Source organism: Cyclopterus lumpus, chromosome 7 (genome assembly GCF_009769545.1).
Source record: "Cyclopterus lumpus isolate fCycLum1 chromosome 7, fCycLum1.pri, whole genome shotgun sequence".
Lineage (NCBI taxonomy): Eukaryota > Metazoa > Chordata > Actinopteri > Perciformes > Cyclopteridae > Cyclopterus > Cyclopterus lumpus.
Genome location: NC_046972.1, coordinates 12209412 through 12228650, shown reverse-complemented (window position 1 = coordinate 12228650; position 19239 = coordinate 12209412). Strand labels below are relative to the sequence as shown.

At 42.2% G+C, this 19239-nt stretch overlaps 2 protein-coding genes across 5 annotated transcripts; both read right to left on the bottom strand.

Annotated features, from left to right (window-relative positions):
• Positions 1–836: 836 nt before the first annotated feature.
• On the bottom strand, positions 837–5495 carry asb8 (ankyrin repeat and SOCS box containing 8). 4 transcript variants are annotated; one of them, XM_034537337.1, is made up of 5 exons: positions 5174–5494; positions 4806–4877; positions 4205–4393; positions 4008–4112; positions 837–2750 (listed from the first exon to the last, which is right to left on the bottom strand). In XM_034537337.1, exons 3-5 carry the CDS (start codon positions 4331–4333, stop codon positions 2115–2117), a joined length of 870 nt encoding a protein of 289 aa, XP_034393228.1. In that variant the 5' UTR covers positions 4334–4393; positions 4806–4877; positions 5174–5494; the 3' UTR covers positions 837–2114. The 4 variants fall into 4 exon arrangements, with proteins under 4 accessions (XP_034393228.1, XP_034393229.1, XP_034393227.1 ...); XM_034537338.1 differs by lacking the exon at positions 4806–4877 and having other exon boundaries at positions 5174–5495; XM_034537336.1 differs by having other exon boundaries at positions 4205–4877.
• Positions 5496–6507: 1012 nt separating this feature from the next.
• On the bottom strand, positions 6508–18336 carry LOC117733311 (la-related protein 4). The gene is made up of 16 exons (XM_034536855.1): positions 17767–18336; positions 15645–15762; positions 15362–15520; positions 14357–14444; positions 14129–14265; positions 13930–14033; positions 13714–13824; positions 13563–13616; positions 13255–13464; positions 12771–12874; positions 10244–10456; positions 10105–10159; positions 9856–10014; positions 9618–9757; positions 9306–9525; positions 6508–8970 (listed from the first exon to the last, which is right to left on the bottom strand). The coding sequence occupies exons 1-16, from the start codon at positions 17872–17874 to the stop codon at positions 8578–8580; spliced, it is 2373 nt and encodes a 790-aa protein (XP_034392746.1). The 5' UTR covers positions 17875–18336; the 3' UTR covers positions 6508–8577.
• Between the last annotated feature and the right edge of the window lie 903 nt (positions 18337–19239).

Below are 19239 nucleotides of genomic sequence, written 5' to 3'. Positions count from 1 at the left end.
TAATTATCTTAGAAACAGCTCCAGCAGTCCTGACTGTAACTGGATGTGGTTTCTCATATTTGAGCTGCTGTGGCCCGTATTGTAATGACTGATTCAGACAAATGAGTGTAGTAAGCTCTTATTATACTGTAAGGCACTAAGTGATTACAGCATCCAATCCTAATCACGGACAAGAAGTTGCAGTTTGACACATAACCCAGCCTTTTCTTCACTATATTAATCATGCTTTTGTATATGATTGACCTGGCAGATAATGTTGTATATTACTTGTGCACTTTAAATATGGGTATATTTTCAGTGACAAAGCAGCATGTGACCTGTTATTACATGATAGACAATGAGATTGACATCAAAACATTGCCTTGATGTTCCTCACAGGTGTATGGAAACATTTAATTTCAAAAGCTGAGTGTTGATCACTGGTTTGGTATTCCAGAGACTACATTGTAGTTTTTTAAAAAGGTGCCGGAGAGCCACGCGGGTAAATAGCTAAATTCATGATCCTGAATTCCATTGAAGTTTGGTGTTAGGTGTTTGTACATGCTGGTTTACTGTCACACTGTTGTTCACTTATTGGGACACGTGAATATAATGGACCCATTGTTCATGTCTTCAGTAACACCTGGGCTTCTCCTGCTGCAGTCAAAATGTCTGCTGTAAAAAAGGCTGATGCAAATAAAACCTCAATCTGATGAGAGACAATAATATGAAAATGCAGCAGAGTGATTCATACTACAACCAAGCTATCGGAGCAGGGTTTCATCATGATTTGTTAAATGTGTTACCGTGTCCCTTAAAACAACTTCATGAGTTTTATTATTTTGTAAAGAACAATGGAGAGAATAAAAGGCATTTTATTTCATTGACAATGGGGGGGGGGAGAAGAAAAAAGCACTTTTGCAGGTGTACACAAGACGTTATCTGCGAGGTGGCAGAAGAAGAAAACACAACTAAGCCCAGAAATGGTCAGATTTCAGACAAATGGCATAACAAAAACTTAAACACATTTTGCAAGCTTATTTAGTGAATCTATAAAAGGATACAAACTTAGTAATCATGCCATTCATTTTTTCTACATTTAATGTAAAATTAAAAGTACTTTTTAAACATATTCAACAAAAGGTTTAGACCTGGGAGCACCTTTGAAAACCCAAACTTTAGAAAGTTAAGACTGAAAAGATCCATTGTGAAAAGAAAACTCCTTCTTGGCAAGGGCATCCCTCATTAAAATAAATGGTCTATCATATATATCAGCAGGCATGTTGACATAACTTTTATCAACACTGGAACATTTTCAGAGGGCTAGATGAAGGCAAGATTAGTGTGCCTGGCACATTTTGTGAAACCAATGATACTATTCTGCAACATTTCATTGCTTCTACATAACAAATACAACTGCTCTCTTCTGACACAATATTTTCTGTTCTGATCAAAGAGTATTACCCCCCCCCCCCCCCCCTTTTCATTCTTCCTTAGTACTGCAAAACATGTTGCATTGTGATTTCACTCAGACGTCATTGAGAGAAAGATGGCCACTCCAACTATCAGAGGCGACTTACAATTTGTTCCAGAACTCCAATTCAGAAACTGCATCCTCTGACAGAATTACTGGACAGCCTGCATCATGAGACATTAGTGTTATTCATTAACCTATTACACATTTAAATCGAATCTTACAATGAGGATAGACTAATTTGACCAACAAACTCAACATTGATGATTTTCCTCATGCTCCGTGACAAACCATATTAACAATTTATAAGCATTCAAATGTAACATACCTAATACATATTGTACATTTTGCATACAACACATATTAAGATGCCTAATTAAAATGTCAAAGATGCTCTTTGTGAACAGCTGGATGGACACAACAAGCTTCATGGAGGTCAATTCCTATGATGAAGCCTAACAACCCTGATGTTGCAGTTTCTTTCTGAACTGCCTTCGGTGTGGGCTGTGAAAAGACTAACAGACCAGAGCTACCAATAATGATAAATGAGGGAGGGCCACTGTCAGACAATATCCTATAATTCAATGGAGACACTTACTTGCTAACAAATGTCCAATTATTAGCCAGTAAGGTCTGAGAACTCCCTAATGTTTCCATCACCTCAGTCTCTCAGCAGTAAAAAGTCTTTGATAGTCTCTGGTAAAGGAAGCTCTTTTACAGCAGTGGGGAGGAACTGGACTCCAAGACTCTGACGAACAGCACAGCGCGCCAGAGAGCGAAGCGTGGGAGCCTGAGCCACCATGTTGGTCAGCCTCGCCAGCAGCTGGGGATCCTTACTCAGCTCCCTGGGAAGGGTGCCATCAGCCCTTCGGATCTCAAACCGCCCTGCTGCCCGGCACAGCAGCTCTAAGCACTCCTCCTCCTGTTCAGTACCCAGGCCCCGGGCCAACAGGGCAACCAGTCGGGAGATAGGGGTCTGGCCCTTCAAGTTGGTCACATGGACCTGAGCTCCGTAGTCTAATAGCACTTTGACACTCTCCAGGTTGCCCTTCATTGCTGCCCAGCTCAAAGGCGTGTCATTGTTGTAGTCCCTGGCATTGGGAAAGGCGCCGCTCTCCAGCAGGGCCCTCACACAGTCTGGGTTATCTTTGAAGGAAGCCCAGTGAAGTGGTGTGTCCTTGTTGCCGTCCAGGGCGTTTGGATGGGCCCCGTACTCCAACAGCAGCTCCACGCAGCTCTCATCCTTCTCTGCTGCATAGTGCAGTGCTGTTCGGTTATATCCATCCAAAGCATTCACCTGATAAGGAAGTGTAATGAAAAGAGCAATGTTCCGCTCAGTGGTTAACAAAACTTTGAGCCATACCGCCAACCGTGCATCCACCGCGACCAGCACAAAGTGGTATGTCTTAGGCACATGAACTGTGCACTTGACATTTTGGTCCAAGTATGTGCAGCGGCAGACCGTGCAAAGGGCTGGCTGAAGTGGAATATAGATCAGAGGGTGTGGTAGTTGGGCACCAAAATAACACAGACGGGAAAAGAGAATTCTGAGGTCTAGAAAACACCAAACTGGTGTTACGCTGCTTGCAGCACCACAAAAACAGAGCCCTACAGTTAGAAGTGTGGTTCACCCACAGACAATATTCTGGAACTGCTTGTTATCAAATAGTCCCAATGAAAACTATTGCATGCGACTATCTAAAGTAACAGGGGCAGTGTTTCTGAAGAGACGAGTTGCTGTTGAATATGAGCTTTTGCCTTCATTGGCCAGTCAGTAGGGAAAAGGCAGCCAGATAATATGGAAAGAGAGACGAGTACGACATGCAACAAGGTACAAACAAAAGGTACCAAAAGATGTGGAATGCACTCGACTAGCTAACCATTCATCTACCAGTGCACTCTGCTTTAACATTATATTTTTTGTATTTCAATGCAATGAGTACCACAAACAAAACCTTCTGTGGGTTTACGTGGAGGCAGAGATTTAAAAAATAGACATCTCTATGCCTAGAAAAATGTAACTAGAATTGTAAGGCATGGCCCGGCTAGAGGGAAGTAACAACATTTGTTTTTGTTCTTGTCATGTGGCATATTAGGCTTTATAAAATGCAATTTTCCATTGCCACTAGTTTTAGTTCATAACAGCACAGTATGAAACAACAAATGTTGTGTCTTAAATGAATCCAACACTAGAGTTGGTTGTCAAACGGCAAACTTAGTCAAAAAAAGCTCAATAGTAATTATCTCATTACGGCATTTCACTGCTTGTTTACCATTGTTTTTTTTATTTATTTGTGCATTAATGCTTTTCAGCAACCAACTAATCAATTTAAAATGTCCAAACATTCTTGAACACACAAACGGGTTAGAGTTATAAAATGGACTCCTGCTCAGACCTGTATCTCTGTTCCACATGAGGGATTACCCATCACAAGCAAGGTTGAACTCTTTGCAGGTTACCTTTCATACAGTGGCTGTCTGGACATCGATTTAATAAAAATCTATAGTTTTCTATGGGGAATGGCTCAGTGTGTAGGAGACCTCTCTGTCCTACCTCTGCGCCCTTCTCCAACAGCAGCTCTACACAGTCAGCATCGGCGACCATACAGGCACAGTGCAGGGGCTTAAGTGTGCCATGCATCCGGTTCACATCAGCTCCCTGAGGGCACACAGGAGGTAAATGATGTCACTATAAAACTGATGACACTCAAAGATTATTCATTTGAAGTTGGACGAGAAGATGAGGCCTACCTTACGAATGAGATCCTCCACATTGTCGTGTGGGAATGAGCGAATGGCTGCGATGGTGCGGATGAGCCGCTCGGACAAGGAGTATTTACTTTGAATGCTTTGCATGATATACCACATAGTAGAGCTCATGTGCAACTGAGGACCATGGCACCAAGGCCGGGGCGACAAACAGGCACACTGAAACACATTCTTCAAGAAGTTTGGGTTAAAAGTTGGAAGACACCCTGCTCCGTTAGCAGGGATCCCTGGGCCTTAACGGAGCAAAACAACACATTTAAAAAAAAAAAAAAAGTACTTTTATCCATTTATTTATTTGCCAAAGACTTTCCCTCATGGAGATATGTGTCCACGTGTTATATTTACATGTGGAAAACAAATACGTCCAAACTGTAGGTTAGTTCATTTCATGTCAAATTAAATACTACATAATGAGGTCTGCTAAGACGAGTTATATTGCATATCATGTTATATTTGGGAGTTTTTTTAATTAATAAAACCTTTTAAAAAAAGTAAAGAAGAAGTCAAATTGATTTTAAGATTTAAAAAATGCTATGCATGATGGCAATCGCCAATGGTTACTTTAAAACCAAAAGGAACACACAGTTTGACCGTTCTCTCCATAAGTATCAGATGACGTGGGCTCCCTCGGCGACAACAGACTCCACAGCGAAATCTAACAATATAACAACAGTGATGCACGTTTTACGCCAAGTATGATATCTAACAAATAACAGATTACTGTAATCGTGCCAATCACTAGAGCCGCTTGACGCTAACGGGGCTGGTTTAGAGTAAACAAACAAATCCCCTCGGAGACAGCGGCAGCTAGCTAGCTAGCTAGCTAACGCTAGCGTCGAGGAATAATCGTCACTCGGAGGCGAAAACATCGAGTGACATTCACGGGAAACACTTGTGAACGATCTTTCCGCGAACCGTCGACAAGTAAACGAGGCCAACGACGCAACGTACCGTTCCTGGTCCTCAGTTTGAAGATCTGACCGGTTACCGAATAGACCGTTCGCTGATCGGTTCGACCCAAACACAAAGCGCCAGCGCTCGCGGCCACGCCCTCCGCCTCGAGCTTGTCCCCTTTATTCTGTTTAGTTTATTTCGTAGAGCCCGTCCAAGACCCGACACCCTCTGTCCCGGGACCCTCGCATCGGAACATGTACACGTGTCACACGTGTTAACACGGGACCGAGCCAACAGTCGGCCGGAACTTTCACACAACTTGACGTTTTCTTTGAACACCAGGTGTTACGATGTCTGACAGGAAGGCTACCAAGAGTACTTCCTTTCCCAAAATAGGGCTGTTATGCAGCGGGCATGCCGCGAGTGTCTCGGGCTCATGACCATGTTAAGGTGCAGTCCAGCAAGTGGAGACTGGCAGCCCAGACGGTCCCTGCTGGTTTGTTCCCTGGTGAGCCACCAAACCAACAAGCCACTCACAAACTAAGTGCAGTTTTAAAGTTGGGTTGGGACGGTGGACTAATGTCACGTAATCAATTCAGAGATATTAGAGAGAAGTAGCACGTTCTTTTAAGGAGAAGAATGTGTCACAATTGAATGTTGATTTTTTTTTAAACTTAAAACAAATATTTTGATAACGTGATTATCAAATATGGCCTGTCAATTGATTGATCAATCGTTTCAGCACTTTTGTTTCCCAACATTCAAGATCCAGGCCTTCATTGTGGATCTGCATCCTGGTGTTGACACGGTAGGTATGAACCAGAGGGTTTGAAGAATTAAAGCAGATCAAATCGGAGCTAAACTTTAAGTCGACTAATGCATTTGTCATTCTTGGTTTTTTGATATACTGTTGAAGCACAACAAAACATTGTGTACTCTCAGCCTGGTGTCCAGCTTTGCTGCTATTCATTGTATCATGTGAGAATACAGTCAATATCTTATGGACTGGGGCAGCTAGTTAGACACAAGCAGTTTGATACTACCATTATGACATTTTAATGAAAATATATATAATATGATCAGGTATAAAACTGACAACTAACTTGCCAAATTTTAGTTGCAATGCCACATTTTGCTTTATTTACTCACTTTTCTGCAGGTCTCACTGGCATCATTTTCTTGTTATTGGACAGAGACTTTTCTAAATCTTTATTTTTTTTTTAAACAGACCATTTTAATCCAGATAGTGTACTTTTACAGGGTTCATTGCAGATGGCAAAACAGGAAGTAGTTGCTTGAAGACTTCTTTAAATTCAGTCTATGAAACCCATTTAACCTTTGATGTCACCGGACAAAACACAAGCGAGCCGAAAGAAGTGAGACACTGGAAAGCCAAATCAAAATAATTTATTTTTGGTGACATTTCATACAGTTCTAGGATTGTGTCTCAAACACTTGGTTGATCCATTACTATATTTCCTTTTGCCACCCCAACCCAAATTAATAGAAAATAACCCAAACATATGCAGGGGAGGGATTGCTGTAGGTATTTGCAAGCCTGTTAACATCAACCATATTCTAAAATTATTTCACTTTAAACATAAGTAAGATTCTTTTGAAAAACAAGTTAGTGCATTTATTTAATTAAACTAAATCACTAGCTGCTCATACTCATTAATGAAAAAGACACAACAGCCCCCGTGATTGGTTACTCGTTTTACTGCATTACTAAACCCAAAGTCAATGCATCAAGAACTGTCGCTCAGCTGACATCGCCAACAGTTTAGAAATGTCATATGCGTGATTTTATTTAGCCAATGCGATTTCACACAACTTTGGGGAAACCAGCCTACCAAGATTGGGAGAAAAGCGTTGTGCATAAGAATGAAAATAAATACATTTAAAAAGCAATACATACAGTGAAGTCAAACTTCAAATTCTAATTCAATCTGTTTTTCAAAAATTAAAGAAAAAAAGAAGAAACAAAAACTCACTCTAAAAAGCACAAAACAATCTGGTGGATACCTGCGGTCAATAGCCTCCCTCTGTAAATTCAGTACTAGAACAATTACATTCTCCCACACACATTTTCTAGTGAATGGTTATCACGATATAGCATAGGCAACTACACCTCTACAGCTTCTTCAAAATCCAGTTTCACTGGGCCAATAGTTTCCCCAAGACTACAATATTTAGCAGACAGTGTCAATAAAAATCAAAACTTTAGTCTAGCACACTATGATCAGAGGCAGCTGGCACATAGCACGCGAAAATGTTCCAATTTTCTTTATACCAACGACTTGGCTGCCAAATATCATGTAGCTATCATCGTCCGCTAACCGCACTCCAGTCTATTTTTGACACTATGCCATTGTTAAGAACAATTCACAGATATAAGCTTAACCTGGATATCCTGTGATGATGTAGAAAAGCCAAACCTCACCTAAACTACCAGGTGCACTGAACAGTCAAATGTTATTAACCAATTCTTTTTTCCTCTCCCCTCTTGGAAAACATCACTCTACAACCAAATCAAACATGTAAACAGAGAACCTGACTGATAAACATGACAATGTTCTAAATCCATCAGAGTGGTTAGACCCGAACCAGTTCAGATAAATGGAGATAAAACTTAAACATGAAAACTTTGGACCAGGCTAGCAGGTTCACCACGGCTAACAGGCCAGTGGATTTCAGGTTCAAACAAAACCACACAGCTGACTGCGTCTTACATCAACAGTTTGATATTCGATTGATACAATTTAAGCCAATTATGAACCAGGATCAAAATACCACCATAGAACACATTTCATTAATATACATTGGAGGACCACACTGTCTGGTTTCAGGACAGATTGAGAAACTCTGCTGTAGAAATCAAAAATCATCCATTGCATTACATCAATGCAACAGCACACTGTAGCACTTCAATCAAGTTGCTAAACAATCAATGCATACACAGACATCAGTCAACCCTTCAGTCATACTTGCAAACATAAGCACACAAAAAAAAAGAAAAAGAAACTGATGTCTCATTGCGTGTTAGTGATATCTTTGTATGTACATGACATATATGCATGTTATTTTCTTCTTAGTGCATATTGTTCTTGCAGACATCTATTCTTTAAAATAAAAAAAGGTAGATGGCCGATGACGCGGCCCAGCATCCCACCTCTCCCTAGCAGAGCAAAAATGAGACCGCCTCCAGATAAACTGCACTTTTAAGCATAATGCTGGAGGCCAAAACAAGATTTGTATCCTTTTCAAATCACTCAAAGTTCTTCAGGTGTCAATTTGCTCATTTGTCCAGGAAGTCCCGGTCGCAGTCATTTTTAAAAGCTTTTCTTTGGACAGTCCCAGGGGGGAAAAGGCGGCTACCATAATGTTGTTGCTTTTATGTTATTCATTTTTATATAATTATATATATCCATAATCTTTTTTTTTCCATTCATATCAAGTTTTTACTTTGGCGATACTGGTGGGATATTCTGCTCTTTGCCAGTGTGCCTGTAGCCTCCCTGTGGGGAGCTGCGTCGGGCCGGAGGCGGGCGCCTCTGGTCCCGGAACTTGAGGCCCCCGGTGCTTCTCGGGCCATTGCTGCGGTAGTAGCCTTGAGAGTCACGTTCACGTGTTGGTCGGCTCTCCTTGCATTCCCATCCACCCTCCCTGTCGTGGCCTTTCTCTTGCTTGTCTCCAGAACCACTGCTGGCGCCCGGCTCCTCGGCCTTGTTTACGCGCAACTCACGTAACGGCTGGCCTGACGCGGCGCCTGTAGAAGCTGGGGCAGGGGTCGCAGGCGGAGGGTCCTTAGGTGGCCGTTGGCACACCTCGGCATAGCTGAGCTTACGTGGCTCCTGAACCAAGGCAGGAAGGCACAGGGTAAAAAAAAAAGAAAAAAGGCTGTAACAATGACTCACATTTACACATGATATTATAATTTCCCTTGTCAAACCCTCAGATCTCATAATCTTAACGCTCATTGGGTTAGGAGTTAACGTTCTGGACGTTTGGTGGGAAAGGGTAGAGATAAAAGACAGAGATACTGAAGAAGAGTAACAGGTAGAGAGAAGGGAAAGAACCAAAGCCAGTCAGTCCACTACCTCACTGCCCTCTGCGCAATAGATATCATCATCAGGAAGACAACTAAGCTCAAGTTGCAGGTTGTAATGACAAAGAACCAGATTCTCACCTGTACAGGGGTGGGAATAGTGGCTGTAGCAGGAACCGGCGTATTGGGAGTCGCCGGCAGGGTGGAGGCGGCGGTGGCAGCAGCAGCAGGCTGAGGCCTGGAGCTAGGCACAGGTTGTGTGGTGGGGGATGGGTTCACGGTAGTCTGAACAGGTGTGCGTGGAGCCACTTTTGGAGCAGGAGGCTCTGCCCGTTCAACTCTCCTCTCCTGGCGAGTAATACTGTCAGAGAAAAAATGTCAGATATTCAAGTTAACATTATAGTGCTGAAGTTCAAGTTCCTGATTAAATTGTAATTGTTGCGACAGTCGTACCCAGGAGCTGAAGGTCCAACTGGTTGTGTAGCAGGTTTCGTTGCTGCCAGGGCAAGACTTGATACAGCCACAGCCTCCTCTGCAACTGGTGATTGTCCTGAACATGGACTCACAGTGGCTTCTTTATTGGCTTGTTCAGTCTATAAAAAAGCAAACGTATGAAGTTCCCCCTCTCAAAGCTTTCAGTGAGGTTTATCCAAGTGATGTAAAAACTGTTTCAGTCTTAATTTCTTCTTACCTTGTCTCTGTACAAACCGCGTACAACATCGGACATTCGGTTTTCCAGCACTGGCTCTCCCTGTGTACTGACCACGCAGCCAGGAAGAGGTGGGAAATTGGTAGCAGCCAAGTCAAACTTGGGTGGAGAAACTTTGACCTCTGCTAACGGAGCAGGCCTCTGAGAAAGGAAATTGATATGAAAAATCACAAGATGGTTCATGCTTTAAATACAATATACGAGTCTTAAGACATGAAAACTGGTATTTACAGCAATCCGGTCGTCCTCTCGCCTTCTCCGTGTTCCTCTGTAGGTTGTGCTGCGTCTGAAATGCAAATTATGGGATCTTTCAACAGCGACTAAGTCAATTGGCAAAAGCAGCCATTACATTCAGGTAAAACAGCTTTACCTTCCACGTCCAGCCATGCCGCTGTCTTCACTGGGATCCGCAGAGGAGAGATGTGAGAATGCTGAGCTCAGGTCAGAAGCTGCCTGGACTGGGATGGTGGTGACAGAAGGGGGGGGGTGCGGACTGCGTAGTCCAGTCAAACTCTCCAAGGGGACGGGAGTTATAGACGCTGAGGTCACCTCACCTGTCCTCACTTGGGGCTTCACATGGTTTCTGTCGCAGAGGGGAAATGGTGAAGTGATCTCGGTCAACATCAAATTAAAATAATCTTTATGTATAGTGTAACCAGTGTTTCCTTTCCAGTTTGTAACCAGAGAGTTGAAAACTTAGAACAAAAGAAGTGTAAACCATACGTTAAAGGATATCATGACCTTGTCTTTAGACTAAATTTACCAATGTTGTTCAGGAATACTTTAATATGTTTGACTGATTAATATCCTAACACCGTTAACAATTGCGCAGTTATTACAGTTCAGCAGAACTAATTGAATGGGCTATGACATGTTAATCCACTGTATGGCATTATAATTGGAGCTTATGTTGTGTTTGGACATTAATGCTATCACGTTATGAGTTGGGAATTGGAACAGACAGCAAAACGCCTATATTTATAAAAAAAAAAAAAAAAAGGTGTTATGTTTCGAGTCTAGGGCTGCAACAACGAATCGATAATTAAAATAGTTGGCAACGAATTGCATTACCGATTTGTTTATTACGCCACCCAATAAGACACGGAGACGTTGAGTGCGGAGAGGAGCGGAGCAAAAAAAGCCGGTAGAGCAAAGACCATCTGAGAGACCGTAACGTTATTTGCCCCGTGGTGGACGGCTGTTTTTACGGAAACAAGCCACGCCCCCCTTCCTGCCCGCCTGCATGCTGCTCCGGCAGCGGAAGTTATCTAGACAGAGTCGGTGAAATTCCCCGAGCTGTGTGAGCCTACGGGGCGTTAGATGTTCCGACGTTTATGGGATGTCCACAAGTATAAAGCAGAACTGGTGGTTATTTATTCCGTGGTGAACGGCGGAAACAACTGTTTTTACAGAGACAAGCCACGCCCCCTTTCCCTGCAGTTTATAGACAAGTGCGTCTTATTTATGTACAATTTCTTTTTTCCTTTAATAATTAGCAGGCGCGGCCTATAGATAGGTGCGCTCTATAGTCCTGAATGTACAGAACCTGTTACCTGTGCATTTTCTGGCACAGTTCTGGCAAAGGGTTGGAAATTAATTTTTTATTTAAATCAGATTCATCGATTAATCGACAGATTAATTATTAAAATATTCGTTAGTTGCAGCCCTATTTGAGCCCATGACCAACGTTCAGATAATGCACGCGGAAACATCTAAATGAGCGGAAACACTGGTGTTCAGTGTGCTGGAGGAATAAGACCACATGCTGTGTCTTCAGGGTGGTTGTATAGACATGCGGGGGTTGAAGCTGTGAAGACTGATGGCAACATACTGAACGTGTGGAAATTGTCAACACCCATGTAACTCACCTAGACAGGCTACTAATATCTTAATGCAGCACAAATAATGCTTTGAGACATATTGTTTGAAGACCTAGCAGCATGATTCACACGATTGTACTTCTCATGAGTCTTTGACCTTCAGATCTCATAATCTGAACGCTCATCGGGACAGGAGTGAAGCTCCCGACTTTGGAGGGGAAGGGTAAAAGAGAAAAGAAAAGATAAGAGATCAAGCGGAGAAAGAGTGAACCAAAGCCAGTTACTCCACTCTCTGGTTTCCCTCTATGCGTAATTTGATCTCATCATCAGGTCTGACCCAGTACGATTCTTTGTGAAGCTGCTTTTTCAATACATGAACAAATTGGTCATATCTTTGAGAGATAGTTAAAGTGTGTACCATTAAAGTTTAACAGCTGCCTGACCTAGACTCAACTCCTGCAGTAACATTTTGAAAAAGAATAAGAAAATATCATGGGTAGTTAGTTGTGATGGAGGGGAACCGTTACATGCAACGCAAAGAGGACGTTTTTGAGCCATGGTGGCTATAACTGGAAAAGGCCAGTTTCAGAATCAGATGGCCGCTGCCATTTAGTAGGCAATCCTACATTTATCAAATGACATGACAATTCCAGGATGTCCGTTAGCTGGCAACATTTACACACTAAGGAAAAGGATCATGGCCATAAAAACTGGAGAGAAAAAAACAGGCCCGTTATGGATTTAGTCTATTGGCTGTTGCAGTATGATAAGAGATGATGGTAGCAATGAAGCTTATTGTACAGTATAACAGTGGTACCTGAAGGCATTTATTACATTCTTTCTTGAATAGAGGGGGACACTGTGGGAACAGTAAGAAGACAGGGAGTGAAGAACAATTCCCTGTTGAGGACACGCCATCTTTGGAGAAAATGTAACTGCAGGTGATCTGACGTTCAGTTTAACACTGTGCAACAGATAATGACCCAAGTGGTGAAATATTCCAATTAGATTATACTTATGGTAAAACAGATTTAGATAGAATAAACACAAATGGCATCAGGAAAAAGTGGTCCATACCGGTTTCTGTTGAACGGGCGGGTGATATTTAGAGAACTGGAGCCAGTTTTGTAGTGTCCGGCAGAGCCAAATCCATTCACGAAGCTACTGTTGGGAAACGGCGCCTGCACAAAACAAAATAAAGACACCACTTAATAATGCATACAATTTGTCACGTTATTTATTCAAGTTGAAAACACATTTTCTGTAAGTGTTAAAGCTGAACTAACTGTTAAACAAAATACTTATGTCTACTGACAATTCAAATTGCAAGAGGGGAAAGTCTTATTTGAATTCACTCAATGCATTTCTCCTCAGACGTTACAATAAAGGTAATCAATTATTGAGAGTGCAAAAATTGTAGCTTTCAAGGTCTCTTTTTTTGGACACATTTTAAGCAATTAATGCTAATAACACAAAAACAGTGTGAATATTTTCAAAAGTGAATTTGGGGACTGAATGTCTTCAACTGAGGGTAAATTCCAAAGTAGTAGGTATGCCTCACCAGAGGAGTTTCAAAATACGGTGTGGGCGAAGGAGTCCAGGTGGGAGGTACGATGCCATAGACTGGGTACTGCTGCTGGGGGTAGACATGCTGCATGTAGAGCGGAGAGCTGTACTGGGACTGGCTCTGGGACTGCTGAGCGTACAGGCTGCTGTCCATGCTACGGTAGCCATTCTTTGCAAAGAATGTGTTGATGGCCTTTATCCTGGCCTGTCAGCATGGAAAACCATGAAAAGAGCAATGAGTGAAATAACTAAAAACAACTGCATTAAATGGTCTTTCCGAAATGACAGTTTAATTGAACTCACCATGATGGGTTTTCCCTGAAATGTTTTCACTTCCTCTCTTAAATACTTGTATGCCTAGGGGAGCGTAAGAGAGAATCATGAGACAATTCAGCACGTCACCTGAATACTACTACTATACTACTATTGAAAAGAGCCATTTGAATTGCATTACCTGTTGAGCATCAGTGTCTGATTGGAATGTGATGTACCAGTTGTTGTTGTGTGCGAACTCAACACTTATCACCTTTGGACAGTTGTCATTTTTGAACAGTGACTCTACTTCCTGTGAATAACATGCAAAGAATAGTCTCAAACGTCAGGTAAACATCTACATCCTCACTAAAAAGCACATGTATGTACGGGCCATGTATTCACATGTTGGCTTTACCTCTACAGGTGTGGTTTCAGGGACCTCCCTCAGGATGATAATGCACCGCTTGTGATTAGGACGCACTTTCACCCCTTTCTCATCCACTTGTACCATAGGAGAGGCTGAGGGAAATTTAAGGTATTTAAAATCGAGACACGTCATATATATGTATTCATATGCAGATCGTTTGAGCATACATCTTAACATCTCTGCTTACATCTCAACACATCCAGGATAAGTTCCATGTCAGTGGTGAGGACCTTGATGCCCTCCATGCTGGCAATGGTCCAAATAGGGACAAACTGGTCACTGTCCATCTGGGACATCAAGTACAAATCCTTTGAGAGGTTCTCTCTGAAACACAAAGGAACAGATCCATGTAGATTAGCATTATCTTGACTTGGAAATTCTTCAATATAATATAATATAATAATTTTCTCCTTACCTGGAGAAATAAAACTCCAACTCCTTCTTCAGTGACTCTCGTAGATTCTCAGAAGAGATCTTAGATCGCTCTTCAGTTTTGGAATCCACTGAGAACAACAAAAAAAAAGTCAGCGGTAATACAACACAACTGTTTTTAAACTCTTATACGTTTTATAATTGACAGGGCTGTCGTGTCTGGAGTTGATGCCAAGTCAGCACTTCAATCATGTAACAATGTCAGTGACATCAAACCATTGCAAACAAATTCTGTTTCACTCAATCTAAAAAGACAAGTCAAGCTATTTCATTACCTTAATAAGTCGTAAGACTGGTGAGAACCGGTATATGGAGGTGTTTTATGGCTGTAGATATTCGACTACAAACGCCAAGAAACTAATAAACTTGGGCGCTGACACTTTCCCATACAAGGAATGTCTAATAAAAGATTATGTTTTGTTGCATTGTGGGTGGTGTAGGATCCATTGTTTATGGAGATTTACCGTTTCTGGGAATTAAAATTGCTGAAGTATCCCTTTAAGCACATGGTCTTATGCAAGAGGTGACAACAGGTCAAACATGGGTTGAATGCATGTTAAACATCCCCAGAGTCAAACATGAATGAAATACAAATAACTGCATGGGTTAGATGTAGTGAAGCAGTCTGTGTTCAAGTTTCACCTAGCAATAAGAAAAATGTACCTCTGGGGAGAAATTAAGTTAATGAGTCAGCAGTCTGCAGGTTTTCATTCACCTTAAACAAAGACTATACCCACTGGTTAGCACTCAGTGAACTCACCTGCTGAGGTGATCAGTTGGTATGAAAACCTCCGGACTGACAGAGGTTAATGTGTAAAGCCTATTTGTGAGGCAATAGTCACGGAACAAAATTGTATTTAAGCTGTGAAAACGATGCTGTTAGACCTCATCACATCCAAACTAAAGAGAATAAATGTAATGAAAAAGAATAATCCTTAGTTGCAGTCACCGTTCGAGTGTGGTGACAACTGCAAGTGATGTGACTGACCTGAGGTCCCTGTGGTGGACTCGGCAGGGGAAAAGCCCAACTCAGGAGGGTCCATTCCATTTACTGCTATCTCAGCTGTTGCTGTGGGGCTGCTGTCATCCAGGGCTGTGAATCCCACAGTGAACTGCTTACACCCAGCAGAGGAAGGCTCAGAATAACCTGTGAACAAGGTAGAAGAGTTTCCATCAAGAACAAACAGGACACTATTTATCAGGGCTGCTTCACCCTGTCTATACATCTCCCAGTTCTGATATTTAATTAGGCTGATGGATGTGTATCTCACCCTCACTGATGTCTGAGGGGGGCCAGTGAGGGCTGTTGGTAACAGCTTCGCTGGGGGCCACAGGCATCTCCTGCCACACCTTGGCATTTGGGTTCAAACCGGCACCCTTAGAGGTGACCTTCAAAGCAGGAATAGCAGGATCAGACAAGTTCCATACATATCAAAACAGAATAAAGTGATTTTCTTAGCTTGAGCATATTACAGCCCCCCAAAAATTGTAGACTATAGTGTCCATGCAAAGCTGGCAACATTTTTATTTGATAGTTTATTTATATTTGAATGTGCCTAAGACTACGATGAGTATCATATATTCCATATTCTCACTGATCACCCAAGATTTGCCATTGCATCAGTAACACTCAGTTATCAAAACAAATACATTGTTACTTTTTATATCGGATATTGAACACTGAGCATCTTCAATGACTTAAATAAACAAACCTAAATCGCTGTTAAGAGTAAGTTCCCATATCCTTAGGAAAACTATGACCATGCAGGCGATAGCCAACCATCACTGCACCTGCAGGTGAGCTCACGAATTACTTTAACCGTATATTGGGGCCCAGTGCCATTAACAAAAATCCCCTGTTGCACACTGGATGGCGGGAACACCTACGGGCCTCCGTGGCAACTAATTGGAAACCAGAGTAGTCCAATGATATATTCCACAGAGGGCGCCATGATACCATGTAGACTAAAGAGGCTGTTACACCGTTAAACCTCAATGTACAATGATTTAAAAAAGCATTGAGTAACCACAATGCATGTGCAGTCATAAATGTTGATTAATCAACATGAGTATGTGTTACTTTTACAAACTTGTATATTATTTATGCACAAAGGATTAGAGGTGACTCTCCATATCAAAAGGGCACTGGCAGTTGAAATCCTGACCCTGCAAAAAGCGGTGGCCAAGAATAGATCCCATGCTGTACATATTAAGGCATACAGATAATGATGTGAACTGTGACTCCAATAAAGGCGCTGAGGACAGATGTATACTTACGTTGACAGACCAATGGCTGTCAAATGTACCTGCTTCTTTTAACAGTCCCTTGCAAACAGATCCACCCCCTTTATAGCAAAAGCACTCCGCCTGACAAGTACAGCTGCCAGTTCCAATATTCATCAAGACGCCTCTCCCCAATTGAGACGATAATGGACGCGTCACATGGTTTAGGCCTTGTCATTTAAAGAACATTTACGAACTGTGCAACTTGACCCATGGTTACAATGCTTCCGTGTTACAGGCCATGGAAAGCCAACTACTGTCAGCTGACCAAGCTGCGCAGCACAGGCCAGGTATTTGCAACGCATGTCAGCGCTCTCGCTCAGCTAGCTAGAAGCACGATTAGCTAACAGGTAACATGAGTGAACGAACGTTTACCCTTCGTTCAATAATCGAGGCATCGATCACATACGTCACAAAAACAACTCTATCGATAGCTCTGCTCCAGTTACCACCGCCGCCATCCTGCAGCTGTGTCAACTTAACTTAGAGGCTTATGATTACTCAGCAAACTACCTAATGGGCTCGTTACAGAGGCTAAGCTAGCGTTAGCTCACTATCCGCAGTAAATAGCAGGACAACGATGAGTGTGTGAAATGAGCTTATCACGTTATTAACGTAATAACCCGCTAATTAACGTACCATATTCAAGTTATTCACGTTATTAACGTACTAGCTTCAAGTTATTAACGTACCAGCTTCAAGTTGGTAACGGTAATTAACGTACCAGATTAAAGTTGGTAACGGTAATTAACGTACCAGATTAAAGTTGGTAACGATAATTAACGTACCAGGTTAAAGTTGGTAACGATAATTAACGTACCAGCTTCAAGTTAGCTACTCACGTTATTAACGTACCATCTTCAAGTTACGGTAATTAGCCGTATGTGTTTTGCCTGAGATTATTTTAGCTTGATAATTATAATAACTGTCAGACAGCGATCACGCAAATGGTGACAAAGTGAGAATCTTGAAATGAGTCTTGGTTGCATTAAGGTTGAACGTTGCTGAATGGATGTAGAGGGCGGTGTACCGAGCTCCCGGGTCCCCACAGAGCACTGGTCTCGTTAGTCTCTTAGTTAGCTTTCAGGCTACAGAAGGCCTCTCACTCACCATGCCTCCCTCGCTTCCCAGCGAAGCCTCGTCCTTCCCACCAGTCTCCGGTTCGGGACCAGCCTCCTCCTGCAGCTGCGGCGGCTCTTCGCTCTGATCTGAACTCATCAGCCGCTCCTGAATCACTTCCTCTGTCTCTTTCTCCCGGCCCCCGCCTGCCACCACCACCTCCTCCTCCGCCCGAGATACGGCCCGGGGTTCAGCAGCGAGTCCGGTTCTCTTCTGGTCGACTGGATGCAGCAGCTCTCTGAAACTAGCTTACTAGCTAGCTAGTCGGCTAGCAGGTGTGCTACGGGCTAAAGCTAGCGACCTAGCGTGCTGTGGACGACGCAAGCTAACGGCTAACAGCTCAATGAATCAAACGAGCACGCTGAGATAGTGTCGGAATAAGCGACGCCAAACCATTAATCTTCTTAGAACACAGTATCCGCTGGCGTTTCATCCAATATTTCACCACACAGCGGCTTCGTGAGGCGCATTCCTGACCGGGCGACCGGAGCGGACACTGGGGACACGCACCCTTCCTCAGCTCAGGCACACAGTCCGCCGACGTCCCAGCGGCCACCGCGAGTTCTCGGTGACCTCTGCAGAAGACGGTTCCTTTTCCTTTTCCGGATCCTCGCTGTAGTTTTATTTATTTATTTCAATTTTATTAAAACATTTTTTGCATGTACGTAGATTGTAGCTTGTTGTTATTGTATTTAAAATGATAAAGGGTCGATTCCATCTACTTTTATTCTAAAGTTTAATTATTCTTTATTTAATTTCAAACCACATTTGTAAAAATCTAAATGATTAAAAGATACAACTTGAAACAAGTACTTTTCTCCTTGTATGCCTGAACATCCTTCCAAGTCAATTTCGATACTCCTGGTGTTGTATTATGTTGTGTAATGTATAAAGGCAATTTATATACACATCTTTCAGTATAATGCATCTGTATTCCCTTTTTATAGGCCATCAGGATTCCTCAGATTGAGCTAATACAATATACAATTATCCTGGTAATGATCATAAAGGATGCTCACTGATTAACAGAAGGTTCAATTAATGGTTTCTAGCATCACAGAGAGAGGTTAGCTGTGATGTAATCAGGATCAGGTGATGAGTCACTGAAAACACTTACATTAATTAATATTTAGGTCACACAGTATAACACTGATCATTTAATATATCTTATTGGATTATTGATGTAGTAGATACAAAGTCTCCACTGGTTATACTTTGTTCATAACAAAGACCATTTTTTGAAAATGTTATGATGGATTTTGTGTTTGAGTGACTGGGATATTCAGGTTTAACCACAGTCTGTTGGATGTGGTAACTGGAATAGTAGTGAATATGTTGCCTTTAACTTCATATTTCCAGATATCATGTGACATGGATGACTCAAAATCCTTTTGGAAATTGATTATCTATGTTTGCACTATGGTCAAACGTGAATGTACAAGCACTCACATTTTGAATTCACAA